This window comes from Epinephelus fuscoguttatus, linkage group LG16, assembly GCF_011397635.1.
Source record: "Epinephelus fuscoguttatus linkage group LG16, E.fuscoguttatus.final_Chr_v1".
Taxonomy (NCBI): domain Eukaryota; kingdom Metazoa; phylum Chordata; class Actinopteri; order Perciformes; family Serranidae; genus Epinephelus; species Epinephelus fuscoguttatus.
In genome coordinates, this window is record NC_064767.1 from 12,101,104 (window position 1) to 12,121,094 (window position 19,991).

At 42.9% G+C, this 19,991-nt stretch overlaps 1 protein-coding gene across 2 annotated transcripts in view; it reads right to left on the bottom strand.

Annotated features, from left to right (window-relative positions):
- The window catches only part of LOC125904062 (spectrin beta chain, non-erythrocytic 1), a 166,887-nt gene that overhangs the window by 17,643 nt on the left and 129,253 nt on the right, over positions 1-19,991 (bottom strand). For both annotated transcript variants that reach the window (XM_049601303.1, XM_049601302.1), the window contains 13 exons: positions 18,435-18,650; positions 17,863-18,282; positions 16,421-16,623; positions 15,840-15,930; positions 15,569-15,715; positions 14,753-15,016; positions 11,021-11,245; positions 9,472-9,561; positions 9,107-9,385; positions 6,908-7,038; positions 6,411-6,615; positions 5,650-6,024; positions 4,901-4,987 (listed from right to left, as the gene is read on the bottom strand). In XM_049601303.1, coding sequence (XP_049457260.1) covers positions 4,901-4,987; positions 5,650-6,024; positions 6,411-6,615; positions 6,908-7,038; positions 9,107-9,385; positions 9,472-9,561; positions 11,021-11,245; positions 14,753-15,016; positions 15,569-15,715; positions 15,840-15,930; positions 16,421-16,623; positions 17,863-18,282; positions 18,435-18,650 — 2,733 coding nt within the window. The remainder of the gene's footprint in view (positions 1-4,900; positions 4,988-5,649; positions 6,025-6,410; positions 6,616-6,907; positions 7,039-9,106; positions 9,386-9,471; positions 9,562-11,020; positions 11,246-14,752; positions 15,017-15,568; positions 15,716-15,839; positions 15,931-16,420; positions 16,624-17,862; positions 18,283-18,434; positions 18,651-19,991) is intronic.

The following is a 19,991-nucleotide window of genomic DNA, read 5'->3' on the forward strand; positions in this document are numbered from 1 at the left end:
ATAAATCGAAATCACTATATGGGATTAAAACTGCTGTGACAGAGGATTTTATCCTCATTGCTAACCCCCGCCTTCACGTTGTCAGTGGATTATGCTCACTTGTGTCTCCACCTGCTCACTCAGACCTCCAAAATCTGCCAGCACCACGTGAATTTAATTTATTACTGAGATTTAACAAGTCGCTAAAATGTTACAGTAACTGACAGGGTGTGACATGTTCCAGGATTATTTGCCTACAAATGAAATCCTATACACCCATCAGCCACTTAATTAGGTACACCTTACCAGTAATAGGTTGGACCTCCTTTTTCCTTCAACCATGCCATGTTCAAAGTCACTTAAATCACCTTGCTGCCCCAATCTGATGCTCGGTTTAAACTTCAGCAGGTTGTCTTGACCATGTCTACATTCCTAACTGCATTATGTTGCTGCCACATGATTGGCTGATCAGCTATTTACGTTATCAAGCAGTTGAACAGGTGTACCTAATAAAGTGGCTGGTGAGTGTGTGTCTCTTTTACCCAGTAAATGCCCTTTTAACAGATTTGGTGCTGCAGGACTTCAGTTCAGTGTGAGTCAGCTAATCAGACATCAAAGAGACTGTCTGCTTGATAAAACTAGCTAAATAAGCAACACTGGGTTCAGCGTCTTGGAGGGAATTGTACCACCAGTCCTACGAATAATGGCCGACCCCGCAGCTGAAGCAGCTTCTTGTCCAGTATGTGCAGATCCACTCAGTTATGTTCATGAACAGTGAGCTTAATACCCAGTATTCATATTAATCTGCACGCTAATGCTAGCATCTAGTAGCTAAATGAAGATGACGACCAGACAGTGGTGATTATTCACAGACACTATGGTTAGCCAGCTACAAGCTATTTTCTTACACTCAGTCAGATGGCTCAGTGATCAGTTCCCACTCAGGAACTAAAAGTTAACCATGTCTGACCAGTTCTTTTGACAACAAAGACAACAACAAATTCTCTCTTTGCAGCCACTATTGCTCCAATATGGCCGCCACAGGGTACAACATAAAGCTGAATCTCTCTAAAGAATCAACACTGGATGTGAATTATTGTTCAGCATTTAGAGTTTTAGGTAAAGTGCTGCGTATGACATCAGTTGTGGCCCTGTGAAATATTGTGAAGCAGCTAAAGCTAACTTCCAGCACTCAGCGCTGAAAGCCAACAAGATGTTTCAGCATCGTCATGCGACAGTGGCTTAATTCTTCATTACTTGTGATTTTTGTAATCTAATTAACACTGACACTATGTTTCTTTAAACTTTTAAATTATGTGCAAACATTTGCAGCTGAAACGCATCCTTAACCACAAGCCAGTGTCCAACTGTCGGTGAATTTCACCTGAATTTGTCTCCTTTCATTTCACAGATAAACAACAGTAAATTGTGAAGACAATAATGACTCCACAAAAATAGCATTTTAAGTCTTGTGTGTGATTTATCCTGGCTTCATATGAGCAGAGGAAATCTCCACTAATCGCTAGGCTAATTCATACAATGTAAAATGCCATAGGCTTGTGCTAACAACATTAGCATGTTGTATTTGTGGGGAAAACGTGTCCAGATAAAGACAAGTGTTTGTCTGTGAATGCTGCGAGTTATAGTGAAGCTGATGTGTGTACTTGTGTTCGAAATTGTTTCTATTAAGCCATGTTTAATGTGTGTTTAATGTGTGTTTCGAATCAACTAAACTTAACAGCACTTCACAAAAACCTCCACCGCCAACTAGTGTTTTGGAGGTGTAACTGCAGAGACACAGACACCACTGCACAAGTATAAATGTTCACAACAGTGTAGTCTCTACATAGAGCTGATGCAGAAGTATAATCCTGCTTCAGTCTGTCTTGTTTCAGCTGCAAATGTCTTCAGACTGAACGTCCACATTTATTTGCACATAAACCTCACCAGACTGTAAAACAGTAGATTAGCACAGAATCTTTTCACTTAACTCTCAGTAACATTTTCATCCACAGACCCATCTGACACTGAGACACTGTTAACATTGTTGATGGACACGTTGCTGCAGAGAACTGCAAGCGGTATTTTGCCAGCTGATAAGCGACTACAATTAAGCAAATGAGAACAAAAACATCTGATTGCACACCTGCGTGCAGCCATGGAATATCAGAAATGCATCTAGATTGATTTGAGAGAAGCTCGACACTAAAGGGCCCACATTTTTCAGGTTTAATTTTCACTGACTGACCAGACCCAAACCGTGTTTGCAAATGACCAGTAGCATTTGTTTATCCTCCTCAGAGGCCCAGGTGGGTGGAGTTTACTGTGTATTAGTAGCAATGCAGCAACAGGTAAGATGTGAATCAGAAAAAGTCTGAGTTTGTAGTTAGATTGTTTTGACTTCTGTGCAAAATTCCACCCACACAGCGCTCCAAGAGGACATAAAACAAACCCTACAAGTATTTGCAAATCACCAGGTCTGTGACTACGACTAGGCGAGAGCTAGACTGCATGAACAGCACTAAAATGTCTCTAAAATTAATCAACATTTTAGTGGAAGTATTAAAAGAAAGTCTAAAACTGCAGCCAAAATGAACACTGATGCAAAGCCAATGTTTTTGGTAAACGGAGTCTCACCTCTCCCTTTCTCTTCTGGGTGGACAGGGAGGATATGCAGGGAAATGGACATACAGGGAATGGTCAAAACACAACGCCATAAAAAACACTCAGTGCGTATCATTATCAACACTCTGTGTCCGTCAGTAGACAAGAAGCTTCGGCACGTCATGGTGGTACTGGAGTGAAGTTCCACTTTTTTAGATTTTAGGTTATTGTTCAGAAACATTTTCTAGAAAATGTTTGTCTGAGATGTTGACTTTATGATGAGTTTGCAGAATCAGGAAAAAACAGCTATTCTGTTATGCAAAACAGCATTTACTGAGATGGATGAAGACACTTGTAGAAGACATGGTCGTAAACAAATATGTATGGAATAAAAACAGGTGTTTGGTTTGGGAACATCAGAGTTCATCGAGTCAGGAACTGCTACAACTCAAAAGTCAAAAACAGGTTGAGCTTGCTGCCCCTTTTTATTGTTGCCAGGCAAGACCCCATCACCTCCTTGCCCTAACCTTCCCGTGTAATCAATCTAACCTTTATTGTTATTTTACTTTATTTTAGTTATTTCACAGGAATCAGTATGTAGTTCCTGACATGTTGAGGCAGAGGGTACCTGCTGTAGCTCTGGTTGAGTCTGAGAGGCTGTCAGTAAATAGTTTGTTGGGCACAGGGAAACAGAGATCTGTGTGGGTACATGAGACCCTAAAATAGAGGGTGGATCATGGGGAGTACCACCTGTTGGTCCAGGAGCTTCGCATCCATGATGACTGAACTTATATGCTTTCACGCCTGCTGTTGTCTATTGAAACTGTGCTAACTGCAGTTTGTAAAGTCATATAGCTCTGGGTATCCACCAACTGCTACCACCAGTTTTTTCCTCCATTGTCTACCAACTGTAAACTTGTTGTCATGACCACCACAGAAGGCCCACCTCTCATATCATCCGATTGGACAATGGGGAAAAAGCAGACATGATGTGGTGTGCTTTTCCGCTCTTAGTTGATGGGGTTTTTTTTTTCACTTGAGGAGTTCAGAGCACTCTGGCAAAAACGCAAAATGCGTAGCAATGCAACAAAAAGTGAGCAAAAAGCTTCATTCTCATTAAAAAAGATTTTTAAAAAAGCCGCCTCCAGCTGCTAAAATGCTTTCTGTGTGATCGAGGCCTTATACTACTGCGTAAGGGGAAGGGCTGTTTATTGGCAAGAATCTGGCAACACAATGCTAATCACATATTATTTGGGTAAACAATTTAAAAAAAATACAGAATTGGAATTAGTTAAAAATCAACACAGTGTTTTTATGAATCGATATCCTGATACTCTCGTGAATCGATATTGTCTTACACCCCTAGTTTAGGGGCTACACTAAAGCCTATAGTGGCTACTGGGTTGGCTCTGAGGGTGTTCACCTCCTCAAAAATGTAAGTACATGTCAGGCCCTCCAACAGCTTACAATATCAAAATAATGCAAATCCTTTCCAGTGCTGGAAAATGTGGTAAACGATGCTTAAACAAACACTTTAAAACACTGTCAGGAAAGGTCAAAGATAAAACATATTCAAACTGGCTCAACAGTTTTACAACCTTATTCTTCGCAATTTACTGAATATACTTTATTCTATTTAAACCTTGAAGATTCAGAGAGAAATCGCTTTTCAGCTGAACGGATCTATAAAAAAAACTGGGTTTCCTTCTGGGCATAAGTGAAGTTCATAGGAACACTACTGTTCCCTCTGTGTGAAGAACCATTAGCGAGAAAACTCTATCATGGTGTTTCCTGCATTTTGACCATGCCCTGTAAGGTTTTATTATGTGTTTATAATCTACAGCTTGTTGTATGATTATTATTAAAATCACTTTGGATGATTTGAAGAACAGCACGTCACGTTTTAGCATCTTTTGTCAACCTTGCACAAGCATATTAAATATCGTATCTAAGATTCTCCTCTCTGGGAAACAGACTCTAACTGACCACCTATAAATGATTTATTTTCCAAACAGCTCCTTTCCGGGGCGGAGGAACAGTGCAAAGTTAGTGCAGCAGCAGTGCAGCATGCATGAGGAACAGAGCCTTTTACAGTGACTTCATTCACATCAGTGCAATGTTCAGTTCACTTTCAGTTCAGTCACTGAAAGAAGGAGGTTTTCCACCATGTTCATGTGTAAGAAACAGACTGAAATATAGATAGTTTTTCCATCTCTGGTTCCTGCAGCAGGAATACTGAGACTCAGATTTATTTAGAGTTCAAAGTAAACTGAGCCAAGTCCTGATGTGCTTTCTGTTTCACTGCTTCCTAACTCACCTCTCCTTCTCGCTTCTGGATGTCGTCAGCTTTATCTCCAGCGTAAGCAGACTGCAGACGAACTGCGTCCTCCTGAAGCTGCCGCACCTGAAAACAAAAGAGAGGCTTGGATGAAAAGACTGAATCATGTGTTAGCTCCGATGTCACAAGCTGGAAAGCCCATGCTGAGAACGTCCCAAAAAGTGGGACTTTCAGGTCACGTTTTCACATCATCCTGCCTAAAACAATGTCACTTTTTTTATGTTGTGTTTTTACTGAGATTGTCCTAAACCAGGGGAAACACAAACCTCTTCTAGTGAGGTGCTGGCTCAAAAATATGTCTTTAATTGAGAGTTTTCTCCTGTGATGCTCTAGATCAGGGGTCAGCAAACTCAGGAACACATGCCACTGTTGGCATGTGGTAGCTTAACCAATCACATACTAGTAATAATGTGCAGGAGAGGTTTTTGGAGATGTAAAAGTACCCTCTCATGCACATGCCAAATTTTCATCTTTCGCAGCCATCGTTATCAGAGCCACATGCACTCCACTCCTCAAAGATCCACTCTGCTGCTGATTGGCTAGTACTAATCTTAAGTGCTATATCGTTTTGCCTCTCATACAAGAAGCTTCTTCAGTTCTGAACTGAACAGGGGCCACGAGGGCACTGAACTTCTGACCCAAAGTACACAGGAATACTTCACTTGTTACAGTGCAGCTTGCTTCCTTGTTTCAATCCTTGTATGAAAAGCTGGATGTGTTTCACGTACCTGTGTTCCCAGCGCCTGGATGTCGTGTTCAAAGGTGGTGTGCATCCTCTGCAGGGTCTCCACTGTGTTCTGGTCGCGGCCCAGCTCCTCCGGGAGCTTCTTGTGTTTGTCCAGGATGCGGTTGAGGATCTCCTTGGCGTCGTGGTAGAATTTGTGGAGTTCATAGGAGGCGGCGAGGATCTGCGTCCGGGTGTCGATGAGCTCCAGCAGGTCGGCCCAGGCCTCGTTCAGACCGTCCTTCCACTCTGCAATGGTGGCGGCGTCACTGTGGCCGGTGTTGATCAGCTCATCCGCCTGCCGGTTGACGGTGTCCACTCGCTCCTGGCCAATGTTCCCGGTGTCACGGGCGAATTCTCTGAAGCGCTCCTGCAGCATCTGAAGGACCAAAGTTAGGATTAAAACCAAAAAACAAACAACATTAGCTAGCTCAGTGGTGCTAGGTGAGCTAGCAGTAGATGCTCACTTCCTTTTGCACGGTGATACAGTTGGTGGGTGTAGTTCAGTAGAAAGAAAATACTTCCTACATGATGCTGCCAAAAACAAGGTCCGTGGATTATCTTGAGTAACCGGGTCATGATTTCTAGAATCTAAATGACAAATTTTAAATGATACTGACATACATTATGTAACTAAATGGAACATTTTACAGAGGAGAAAATAACTTGTCTCTACTCTCTGATAAACAAACTGTCCTAAAAACAACTTACAGTCTCCAGCACTGAGAGTTTTTGAGAATGTAATGAAACATGTGTTGTACTAACGGTGACGTGCTCGTAGTCCTGTCCCAGCTCGTGAGATCCGGCCACCACCTCCCTCTCTGCGATCCACTGCTCCAGGTCGTCCACCTCCCGGTTCAGCTGGAAGAGACGGAATCGCTCGTCCAGTTTCCCCCGACGCTCCTCTGACAAGTCCTTGAGCCCGGCGTACAGCTTGTCCACCTGAGACTGACGCATGCCGATACGCTCACTGCATGATGACGAGGAGGAGGAGAGAAAATTAGGATTCATTGTTTATTTCCATCTTTGTTCTCCCTCCTTGCAGTCTTCCTTTGTTCCTTCTTGTTTCCTTCCTTCCCTATCCACTCATACTTTGGTTTCCTTTCATTCATATACACCTCCTTCTCTTCACCCTTTCATTTCTTATCCCCTCACTTTAGCCTTATTTTCTTTACTTTGCTTCACTCCTCATTTCCCCCCTCTCTTCGTTACATGTAACCCTTGACCTCTGACCTGATATTCCCCCCGCCCTCCCTCCTCACCTGTCGGGGTGTTCGGCGGCCACCAGGCCCCGGCTGGTGCTGGAGAGCTGGTGGACGGTGTCGGCGTAATCCTCCACCGCCTGCTCCAGGATCTGGTGCTTCTTCAGCATGGCCACCGAACTCTGCTCGTCCTGAGAGACACACACAGAGTTTCTCTTGTTATTCTGTTGTCACGTTGAATTCAACAGAGGAAGAAAGAATCGCAGCAGAGAAAACACTGAGGAGGAAGGGAAGTGGAAAGAAAAATGAGAGCTGGAGAGAGTTAGAAAAATAAAAAGCAGAGATGGAGAAACAAGATAAGACGAAGAGAGAAATTTTTCAGTTAGGAGCTTCAGTGCTCGTACTAAAAAGAGTTAGTCTGGAGCCGTGAAACTCAACGACTAATTTACCAACTTAACCGATTAGTTCAAACCTCAGCAGAGAGCTGATTCCCAGACTGTCATTTGTTAAATACTACAATGAAAGGTTTGACCTTTAAAAACTGAAAGAGATAATCCCTACGGTACATGCATGTAACATCATGAATACAAAAACCTCTCAGATCAAATTCAATATGACTAAAACCATCACCTGTACTCAGAGTGAGAAGCTTTCCTGTCAGTTATCAATCAGAGTATTTCTTAGAAGCATACTGACCAGCACAAACAGCCTGACACCAACACCGACTGACCAAACTAATAGAAACCCACAAACTGAGGAACTGGCAGGTGGACTAAAACTAAAGCAGAGAAACAGGAAGTCCCTGAGCCCCAGAGCACAGAAACCATCCTGAATACAACACTGTGGCGTGTGTGATGAATAATACTTTTAATCTGTGAGACTCTGTTTGACCCGAAGCTCATCAGCTTTAATCAGCTAACGAGACTTCATTACGGTCCTGTGAGTGAGGCTGTGACATTCATTAACACTCATCTGATGAATGAGATGGAGAATCAACTTTTCTGTTCTCAGATCTTTGTCATTAGTGAGAAAAAAATAATAAGTTTGTCCTGAAGGTGGCGCTAAAGGAAAATTCACGTTATTACAGTAAATATAGAGGGTTTATCCTCTGTACAGTGGCTGTTTGAGGACATTTAAGACGAAAGACTGGCTAAGTCAGTTAACCGTACATAACAATTATTATCTTAAGCACATTAAATGTAAGAAGGAATGAAAAATATCATCTGGGATTTTAATAAATATGATGAAATGATGCAAAGTCAACACATCAACAGTTTATACATGTACAGCCGAATCAATTAGCGGGTTGACAGTAATGAACTGGCAACTATTTTGTTACTTGTTTAAGCTATTTTTCATGCAAGAACATTTTAGTTTCATTCAGCCACAGACTGTATATAAAGATGCACTACGCGCCTCCACTTCCTCCCACTGTACAAAAATGAAGCCAAAACATCCTGGATGTGGGCAGTAATGATCAGGAAGTGGAGCCACAGTATTGAGGTCCACCCGTACACCCACCAGACTCAATTGTGAGTACACCGATTGACACACACAGCTGTCAATCATGATGTGCATGTTCTACCAGTGTCAGTGTGGGTTTCCTCCAGGTACTCCAGCTTCCTCCCACAGTCCAAAGACATGCAGGTTAATTGGTGACTCTAAATTGTCCGTAGGTGTGAATGTGAGTGTGAATGGTTGTCTGTCTCTATGTGTCAGCCCTGTGATAGTCTGGTGATCTGTCCAGGGTGTGCCCTGCCTCTCACCCAATGTCAGCTGGGACCCCTATCAGGATGAAGGAGTGAATGAAAGTTAAGCTCATGTCCAATCTGCTAACATGGAGGGGGCGGGGGTTACGACCCATACTGCAGCCAGTGATCGAGATGTTTTGGCTTCACTTTGGGGAGCTGTCACGTCGTCCATCTTCTTACCGTCTATGGCTCCAGCTTCTCAAATGTGAAGATTTGCTGCTTTTTGCTTTTAATTATTTAAATTTATTTTTAATTATTTTGAGGATTTTCTGCAGTGAGTACTTTTACTTCTAAAACTTTCCTTAAATTAATTAATTAATTAATTAATTTTTTTTTTTAAACAATAGAGCTAAAGGCTAACTTCCTGGATAAGTGCCAACCAGATGTTACTGCACATGTGCAATCCCCCCATGTTTGACCCCATGTCTCAGCCTTCTCTTGAATAGCCTTGCCCCACTGCTGTTTCCTCTCCTCATGCTAACCCCTGACCCCCAACCCCTGCTCTCACCTTGGCCTTCTCCTCTGACATCATGTAGAGCTCCTGTTCGCTCATCCAGGCCTCAGCCTCTGCAGCGTCGAAGTAGTACTGCTGGGCCTTGTGGGCCTCGTTGAGGCGGGTGTGACGCTTCTCCGTCTCCTTCTTGATCTGATCCCATAGCGACTGGAGCTCGGCGAGGCGCTGGCGAATGAACTCGGCCGTCGGGCTGTCTTTCCTCAGGACGTGCTGGCTGCGTTCGAAGATGTCGTCGTAGCGCGGCTGGTGACCCTGGATCTCCTTCTGCAGGGTCTGTGAGGGTCAGAGGTCAAGATAATGGATTTAGATCATTTTCAGCAGTTAGTTACTTTCATATATCTGTAGAGGTGTGTGTGTACCTGGTTCTTCTTGATGAGCATCTGTACAGTCTGCAGGTTGTGTCCATGGTCGGTCGATGTGGCCAGAGGCATCCTCTCCTCAACCCACAGCTGAAGACACACACACACACACAGACACACACACATCATTATAATTTGTGGTGCAGTGCGGTTTTGATATGAACACTGTGACCCATTTTCCTAAATGCTGCTTCTAAAGAGAAGAACTTCGCTACCAACACTCCCATCATTACTACTGTTATTACTGCTATGGTTACTACTACCACCACCACCGCTGCTACTGCTGCTGCTGCTGATACAATCACCCTGACACCGTTTTTTTTTATCAGTGCTGCTTCTGATGAGAAAGAATTTCACATTATTGTTACTACTGCTCATTCTACTAATGCTATTAGCATTTCTATCTATCATAATATTGCTACTACAACTACGACAGCTCCAGTGAGTTGTAGCCTCACTACTGTTGCTAAAATTGACACAGAAACTAATGATGCAAACACTGCGCTAACAGGTGCAATTACTGTGAGTACTACTTTCACTGCTGACACCAGTACTGCTACAACTCCTGTTACTAGTTATACCACTGCTGACTACTAGGGCTGTCCCGAATGCTTTGAAGCTTTAAGCATGTATCATCACCATGGCAACTGATGTCCATATCAATATTTGAATGCTTTTGGGGTTTTTTTATACATATATATTTTAGTCCATATATTTTGCCATTTTACTTTAAAATGTTGCCTGTGACATCCCCAACAAAACACCGTCCACTTACCAAATTATCATCTAAAATGAGTAGAATGAATGAGTTTTTCAGCACTTTATACTAAATGCCACCTTCTCATGTGTCTAGTAAGCTTCCCAAGTTCATAAACTTCAAATGCTGTGGCCTTAATGCTTCACTGTACCTCAAATCAGATAAAACGGAATTACTCAAAGTCCGATTCATGTCCTCGTCTCTCGTTAGACTCTTCATTGAAATAACAGCAAAGGAAATAAATAATAACCACAAGTCTGAAGAAAGCATGACAGCCTGTGTTGAACCCCGGTGAAGCTTTGAATATTGCGAAGAGTTCTCACTGAAGCTTTGAAACCCCACAAATGCAACAGCCCAACTGACTACTATTAATATTGCTACTCATAGTACTACTGCTGCTACCTCTAATGCTGCTAACGATGGTGCTAATACTCCTGCTACTACTACTACTTCTGATCCTGTTAGTACTGCAAATGATGCTCCAACTTTTATTACTACTATAACAACTTCATTACTACTACTGCGATAAAAGTTGCAGCAGTTACTAATAATACTTTCACTGCTAATACCAGAGCTTATTCTACTACTACTACTACTTCTACTACAAAATATATCTACCTCCCCTATTAACACTTCTAAAATTAGTTTCCGTTTCCAGTCCCATTTCTGTGAAACATGCAGATGATCTACATTGACCTGTCCATCACCCAGCTCTGATCACACTGAGTTCAACAGTATAATACATTTACTTCCTGTACCGGCAGGGTTAAAGGTCAAAGACGCTCCACTTACGATCTCGTCCTCCACGTCCCTGTTGAACTGGTGGATCTCGCGGGAGGCCATGAGGTTTTCTCGTCTCTTCTTCAGTGGTGCCTGGAGGGCGTGGAACCTGTTCTCCACGCCGATCCTCTGGCCGTCCACCTCCTCCGAGCCTTTCCCCTCCTGACTGAGGGCCTGCGACTGGCTCTGCAGCTCCCCCACCTCCTTCTGACGCACCTCCACCTGGCTCTCCAGGATCTGCGGGAGAATGGGTCACAGGTCAGACAAGGAGAAGTCAAACAGATACTGATACATGTGAGGTAAAAACACACAGAAATTAAGTCTGAAAAAATGTTAAGAAGTGTAAATTAAATTGTGTAAGTTCATACAAAATACAAAAGAGTTTAAATCAAAAACAAAAATATTTAAAAACAATAATGCAAAATATCAGTGAACTACAATGTAAAATGGAATTTAAGACAAAGCCATTTTCACATCTTTTCTCAAAGTCCATTTACTAAGCTATTTCCAGAGCTCTCAACCACAGCTCATGGTCTTCCTCAGAAGCCAATATCTTGCAACTGAGCAAGATAAATCTGCTGGAGAATACCAAGTGATGCAGCCGAAAGCAAAAACAAAAAACTTTAAAATAAAAAAATAAAATACAATAAATAAAAAAAATAAATAAAATAAAATAAAATAAAGAAAAAAATAAATACCTCCAAAAACATTTTGGTGACAATTATTTTTAAGAAAAATTGCAATAGTAAAAAAAAAAAAAAAACCCCAACAACTGAAATCAATGAAAGCAAAAGTTAAATAAAATTAAAAATTAAATATACAAAATTAAAAAAAAATTAACTGTTACAGAAGAGTCAAACAAAAATAAATAAAATAATAGAAAGTAAAAAAAAAAATAGGAGAAAAACAGCTGTTACAAAGATTAAAGATGCTTCAGAGGCCTCATCTTCTCTTCTCTTCTTCTTGAGATCTGTGTTAGCCTCCCGGAAATACTTCACTGGTATCAAAACCAAAAAGCTCTAAAATCAAATCAAAGTGATGGTCATCTTTCAGCAGCCAGACGGTGTAATAACAGTCGGCTTCACGAGAGAGTAAAAACACAAAAAAAGGTGGAGTCTGGGTTCAAATGAGAGCAGAGAGGAAGACGAGGAGGAGGAGGAGGAGGAGAGGGATCTTTTCTCTCCTCGCTCTCACTGTACAACAGATCAAACACTCTGCTAATAATCTCCCTCTAACACATCACTACACACACACACACACACACACACACACACACACACAGACATTACAGCGCAGATCTAAAGAAAAGACGGCTGATAAGAGAATCGAAGCTGCTCTAATAGACTGAAAATACCAACGTCATCCTTCAGACGGCTTCACACTCTCTGTTACTGGTGGACACACACACAAAAACACACACACACACACACACACCGAGCATTTCTCAGACTGGGTGCAGGCTCGTAACACATCAAATGAAAGATTACGTAACTGCTGTGTGACTGGAGTGTGAGAGTGAGTGTGTGAGCACCAGTGGACGGATTATGTAAAGCGTGGTGAGAAAAGCGACTCTCCTTTCATGACTGGAAAAACGGAGAAATTACTGAAGAGGTTCCTTTCAGGAATTCAAGAGCTTGGATCACATTTCTCTGCATTGTGAAACTGTTTTGCAAAAATAGGTCAGACAGCAGCAACACATTCATATTCAATCAAACACTGTCCGTTACTATGATAAAAAAAAGTCTATTTAGAGTTACGTGTCTGGGTGGAATTAAATAATACCTCTGGGTCTTTGCTAATACCTCAGACGAGTTATGTGATTTCTGAGGATTGTTTGGGGCTTAAAGTGAAGGAGGAAGTGTGCAAAGGACAGTGGGCTTTATTCTAACTATAGCGAATGGTTTAAAGTGAATGGCACAAATGCATTTCGGGCATGTCTAACTCCACTTTGCTAGTTCAACGGTGCATTAGAGTGATATTAGATTATTAGAGTGATGCGCAAGGAGCACAGGAGTTTAATCAGTCTCTTTATTCATAGCAGGTGTGTTTTGGGTGTAACATGAATTCAACTAATCAGAGTGTCACATCCCATTCACTTTAAAAGCCAGGTGCACCTGCAGCTGGCACACTGCTATTTACATGAAGGATTCTGAAATTGGAGAATCGAGTGGTTTCCTGCTGAGAGTAACGCAGTAAGAGCAGTGACGTCACTGCAGCAAATACTATGCAACATTTATTTTTGTCAGTTGACAGAGGAAACAGAACTAAACTGTCAGCTTCTGAAACAGTCAATGAAGTTACGCTGCTCCTTGAGTGTAAATGTGCTCAGTGTCTCTCTTAACGGGAGTCGCAGAGCAGCTCCGCTCTGATCTCTGCTACGTTCACATTTTAGAGAATGGAATTAATATTTCCTCATTGATGATGCGTCATTTCACCCACCTGCAACCCATCCACGCATCTCTGTGTGTGTAACAAGCAGAGTGTACGCATGTGACCCTGCTGTAGGCGCGTCTCACTATATGAATAATGTGCCCTTTGAATAGCAGAAAAAAACTGCAGCGCTCTGACTCTAGATCAGATTTGTGTTGGTCAAAGTCACCCACTGCAACACGCGGCACGCCTGACCACACCTCGTTTTAAGACCTGTACGCCCATGAGCACACGGATGGGAGTAAGTACATTTGCTGTTTACAAAATGTGGCCTGGCTGTGAGAATGACAACTGCGTCGGTCTGAAAGTAGCAGTGACAGTTGCTCAGCTCTGTGGTTTTGTATTATGTTGTAGTATTTATAATTCATATCTTTATTTATCTAAAAAAAATTGGTAAGTACTTTGACACAGTGGTGCTTTCTGCTAAAGGCCAACATCAACATGTTAACACTAGGGATGCATGATATTGGATGTTTTGCCAATATCTCACATGCTGATATATAACAACTTATTTGGCCAATACCAGGTACCAATATCGATATATCCCCTTTTTTACAGACCTAATTTTAGTGATCATCAAGTCTCTTCTGTTGTGGAATTAACATCATATTATACATGCAAACTCTTATCATGACGGCCCACCAGCAGATGGAGACATGACATAAAATGCTTTTCAATGTATGTGATATTCATTCATTATGCAAAATGAGAAAAAGCATGTCAGCTAATTCTGATAGCTCATTTTAAAGCCGATACAGATGATGTACCGATATTATCGTGCATCCCTAGCTAACACGCTCACAAAGACGATGCTAACATGCTAATGTTTAGCAGGTATATTGTTGTTAACATCTAAAAGTTGGTGATAAAAAGAAAGCCAAAGCATTAGGTCTGCAGGTATTTGGTCTTAAACATTAAGAGATTTTTTTTACCTGCATTTTGAAAGTAAAAGAAGAACGACCAAAAACAGGAACTATAGACTTGAGAAAATCAGCTCGTGCCAACACTTTCACCGTCTCCTGTGTCTCATGTTTTTGACGCATATTTTAATGGTATAAAAAATGTTCGGTTCCTGTTTATCAGCTTCACTCTGAATCTTAGTGGAAGAGAAACTGCTGTCAAACTGAGACACGTTACAGGAAGTTTAAAGTTTGTTTCCAGGGACACATGAACACTTACAGTCAGTACAGTTAGTTATACTGACTAAATAGACAAAAATGGAGCACAAACATCCTCACTATTGCCCTCCTAATGTTGATAATTCCTGTTAAGTACCACAGAAGTTTAACACTCAGGCCAGTTCGACCTCCTCACCTGCTGTTTCTTGAGCAGGATGTTGACAGAGGTGAGATCTTTGCCATAGTCGTCGGACTGCAGCTGTCCGTCCAGGCTGGCTAGCCACTTGTCAAGGTCGGCGCAGCTCTGAGTGAACAGCTCCGCCTTATTGGCGTCAAACAGACACTTGGCTTTCGTCTGCGTGGTCGACTCGAGGTCCTCCCACATCGTCTTCAGAGACGCCAGCTTCTCTTTGACCATGGCCTCTGTCTCCGGCTTCTCAGCCATCAGCGCCTTCCCGTCCTGAAAGACAGAGTTGGTTTTTAATACTCAGCTCAATCTGCGCTTTTCTCAGATCAGGTTTGTTGATCACATGAACTTCTTCAACCTCAAAGACTGTTTGGCAGCTCCATCGTTACAGACTCATGCTGTGAGGTCGATCAAGCTTCGATCAAACACACTATACTTTATTTCAAATTCGAGTGAATCCCTGAAACTTTCAAAGATATCAAACACGACAAGTTGTATTGGAGAAAACTCTGTATTTAATCATGGATGAAGATTTTACTTTAGATATATTGGTGCAACCATAAACTCTGAGGCAGCTCGGGATGAGATTTTGGGGATTTATTGGCATTAAAGGACACTCCTGCAGACAGCTCTGTTGGGCTGCTTTTGTAGGAAGATCGTCACCTGTGTCACTTTGTAATTAACTTATTTAAAAGCAATAGCTCATGTCAGATGACATCTTTGATTTGTTACAGTGTAAACAGAACTCTGTCAAATCCTTAAAGTGACCCTGATCAATGTGCTGTGAAAAGGAATCTATCTTTTCCTCCTCTCCTGTCGTCCCACCTTGTCGATCTTATCCAGCCACTCCTTGTTGGACTGCAGCTCGGCCATGAAGGCCTGGTGTTTGAGCCACTTGCTGTGGAGGTTCCTGGCCTCGTCGTACGACATGTCCTGAGCCGTCAGCATCTTCTCGTTGATCCACAGAGACAGCTGAAGACACACAGACAGCAAATGACCTCAACTGAGAACAACAAACAGCTACACTTCCTGATTCGATGACTTTCCACTGAGTAACACCAGGCGCTCTGAGCTTATTTTAAGTATGTGTGTTCACCTCCTGGCAGTCCTGCAGGAACTTCTGCAGGTCTCTGTTGTCCTTCAGCCTCGTCAGCAGGTCGCTGGCAGCCGCTCGGTTTTTCTTATGTCTGTGGAACAAAAATCATTACATTTATGATATATGTAAGTCTTGTTTTTAACTGTCCCCACCCCTGTTTTTGTACTTGCAGAAATAATAAAAGATACTTCTAAGTCAGTGAGCAGCTGATCAGGGGCAGAGAAGTTAGGAGAAGGTAATTAATGAGGGACAAGAGGGTGTTTCTGACTTTGAATTCCAGGGACTCAACTGTAACAGTGTCAAACCAGGTTTTGTGGCCTTTAAAGCAGCTGGCACCTTATTTCATTCCAGTAAATGCCTACAACAAGCTATCAGAACACAAACTCACTTCTTAAATTGTTTAATTTGTCTGACAAGACGTCATAAAGCCCATAAAACCCAACACCTGCCATGTGAAACAAAGAAAATCGGGCAAATCTTTGAGGATTCTAGTGTTGAAAGACTTAATTATGATTTTAAATAAAATGGTCATTCACTGTTTTCTCACACATGAACTGACAAACTATCAGAATCTTGGTCACCTCTGATCGATGGAGTCCACCTTCTCCTGGATGCGCTCTGCGTTTATGTTGCCGTCGGTAACCAGGCGGCGTCCGGTGTCCACCACGCCGCTGATCTTCTCCTCGTTGGCGTCCATGGTGGTCATGAAGTCCTCCTGCTTCTTGATGGCAGCCTCGGCTCCCTCCAGAGTGGTGGGCATCTCGGTGTGAGCCAGGACGTACTCCTGACACACAGACAGACACAGAGGCGATGTTAATGTTTAGAGCTGATATTCAGCTGCTTTATGGCAGAGTAGATGGTCAGAGTGAAAATATCTGTACTAAATAAATCAATATTGAAACTTGGAGACTGAGAGAGAGCGAGAGGTAAAAATTAAATACATTTAGTGTAATTTGAGCGTATGTGTGCATTTAAATTGAGGTCCTTTATATTGTATATGTGTCCTGTTAATCACTAACAGACTCTTGTTTTTTATCTGATAATATGATATAAAAAATGCAGAAAATAATTAAACATGTTGCAGTAATGAAGGATTTCTACCACTTGGTGGCAGCCTCTGACCTTTTCATAGCAAAAAGACAGCTCCAGTCCGGGTGGATGAAAATATGAGAAGAAAACTACAGAAACTCATCTGAAAAATATCCACTGTGATGTCAAATATTGTGGGGGGGGTTCATTCTGACCAACAGTTCAAACCACGAAGACATTCAGTCAACAATTACGTAAGAAAGAAAAACAGGAAATCCTCTACAGTACATCAATTAATCAACTAATTGTTCCAGTTCTACTTCTATCCATTTTTTTTAGCTGCTTATCCTGTGCAGGGTCAGGTGGGGTCACAGTCTATCCCAGCATGCACTGGGTGAGAGCTGGTGAACACCCTGGACAGCCTGTCACATGAACAGTATGTGTGAGATCTGGTCGACCACACAATGCTGGGCTGGACGGACGCCCAGTCAGAGATTTATCTGCTCATCACAGTGTGTCTGTGTGTGTGTATGTGTGTGTGTGTGTGTGTCAGTATGACAATAAGAAGAAAGTTCACTTTGTGGTCAAAACACTTGAAATCCAAACTCACACTACAGTGAAATGTACTGCGCCTACAGCAGAGCACAGTCTGAGAGGAGGCAAGATATTTTAAAATCTCAGCAGCCAGTGTGTCAGTGACGTTTACATGCACATCCTTTTCATTAAAAAGAGTGTGGGATCACTGACAGTTTTTTAAGTCCATCCCGCCTCAGTGTGGAAGCTGCTGCTTGCCTCACTTCAGCTTGACAGGTTTCATCCCATTTTACCCAAACTGGGATTTTCTGGCTCTTGATAAGTGACAAATGTTACAGACAAAGCAGGAAACCAAACTGCAGGATTGTAAATGTGCTTTGGAAGAAAAACTCAAACACTACAGGCGTGTTTTTCACAGTATGGAGCTCAGAGCAAAGGTGTGATGACATCACAGGTTTACCTGGTTGTTGAGGAAGGCCTCGGCCTGCTTGGTGTCCCTGAGGAACAGCTGGTAAGCGTGGGACTGGGACAGCAGGTTCTGCCGGTTCTCCCACATCTTGTGCAGCTCGTTCCAGCCGGTGTCGAGCGCCTGCAGCCGCTGTCGTAGGAACATGTACTGCGCGTCCGTCTGACCCTGCGTCACCATCTCGCCCATGTCCCGCATCTTCTGGTAGTCCTCTTCGTAGTTGCGGATCTCGTTCTTGATGTTTTCGTGCTGGGCCAGCAGCTTCTCGGCCTCGGCCAGCGTGTTGGGCATGTCCTCGGAGGCAATGGCCGTCTGCGTCCGCGACAGCCACGACTGGAAGTCGTCCAGGTCGCGCAGGAACTGCTGCAGCTTGCTGGCCTCGCCCAGGGACTCCTCTCGGTTCTTCATGGTATCCTGGAAACAGACAACAGAGGGGTCACTGGCGATCGTAGGTGTTAAGACCTTGGTTAGAAGATTTTTCTTAATTTACTGTTGATGGTTTCAAACAGTTTTAAGGTCAGATATTAGGAGCTCCTGATCGTTTCATGTGACAGATATTCTCTTACCTTCATCTCGTCCCAGACAGTCGTAATCTCAGCCAGACGTCCCTTGATGGCCTCAGACTGGTCCGGGTGTTCAGTGGCCAAGCGCTCAGCCTCTTTCCCCAGGTCTCCCAACTTGTCTCCGATGGCGGCCAGGTCGCGCTCCATTCCTGTCAGCTTCCTCTGCAGAGCCATGACTCCGGCCAGGTCGTTCCCCAGCTCCTGGGTCGACTCGATCACCTGAAGGAGGACGAGTAGAAAGGGACGGGCGAGTTAGATGAGAGTTTGAAAAAGTCACAAGTCAAGAACCCTGCAGATGAGACATTCTTAGCCTTAAAAAATATACTCACAAAAGACCAAATAGTTAGTAATAAAGGAGTCCTATTATTATTATTTGTCTTACTACTGTTCAGAGGATTATAATGCTCTGTGTTAAGGAAGTATAGATCCTGTTTGTTTGTTTTTTTACCTGAATTCGGCTATATTTTGGAAACTTTTTTCCATTTCCATGTTCATCCGCTTATCTGGGGTCTGCCCCGGGGCCTCCTACCAGTGGGTCGTGCTCGCAACACCTCCAGCAGGAGGCGCCCAGAAGGCATCCTGATCAGATGCGCGAACCACCTCAACTGACCCCTTTTGACATGAAGGAGCAGCAGCTCTTCTCCAAGCAACCTCATTCTCTCGGTCGCTACAGAGAGCTCATGACCATAGGTGAGGTAGGCGGACCAGTAAATCAAAAGCTTCTCCCTCCAGTTCAGCTCTCTCTTGAACCATTTTGTAAACTGACTCCAATAATTGCCAAATTAGCTACCAGCAGCTCCTGTTTAAAGTGCACCCATGATGTACAGACAGCTAACACTGGGTTCATTTGTTGCGGAAGAAAACTTAAAAACATGATGATTCTCAGTCAAGTTCTCCAAATTCTAAACAGGTTTATGGACGTTTATTAGCCGTAGACATCAGACAATGATATCGTCTGGGAGTGTAGGTCACACTGAGTCTAAAAATATGTGGCTCCTGTCATGTGTGGTTAGATTTGACTGAGATATGACTTTAAGAAGGGGTACAATGACACAGTCTGTCACCGTCGGGCAAATTCACTGAGGGACTGTGCAGCTTTTGCTGCTAAACCTGCAAAAATAAGAGAAAAAGAAACTGTGTGACTCTCAAAGCTCCCACAAAGGGTGAAATGCACCCTAACTGCACTGCCAAGCAAACAGCATCTCGGTGCTCCTGTGGTATCGGCAGGAATTTAAATGAGCTAATATGCATACAATTGGGGGGAAATTGGCTCCTCTCTATGCAAATGAGCCACACTGCAAAAACAGTCCAATCCACAGAGATCAGTGCTAATAGCCACACGCAGCTACAGTGACATTATAAGTGCTGTCACAGAGTTGGGGCGCACTGACAGACTGGGATATTAAATCCTAAATATGTTTTCTCTCTGTCACGTTTAAAGTCCTTGCATGAAGTTGAGGGGAACGCTTCTGCACCTCGTCAGTCAGGACAGGAGCTGTTTTCTTTTTCTCTCTGTCGCCGTATTGCCTGCTGTGTTTTTGGCCCAAAGGCATTATTTAT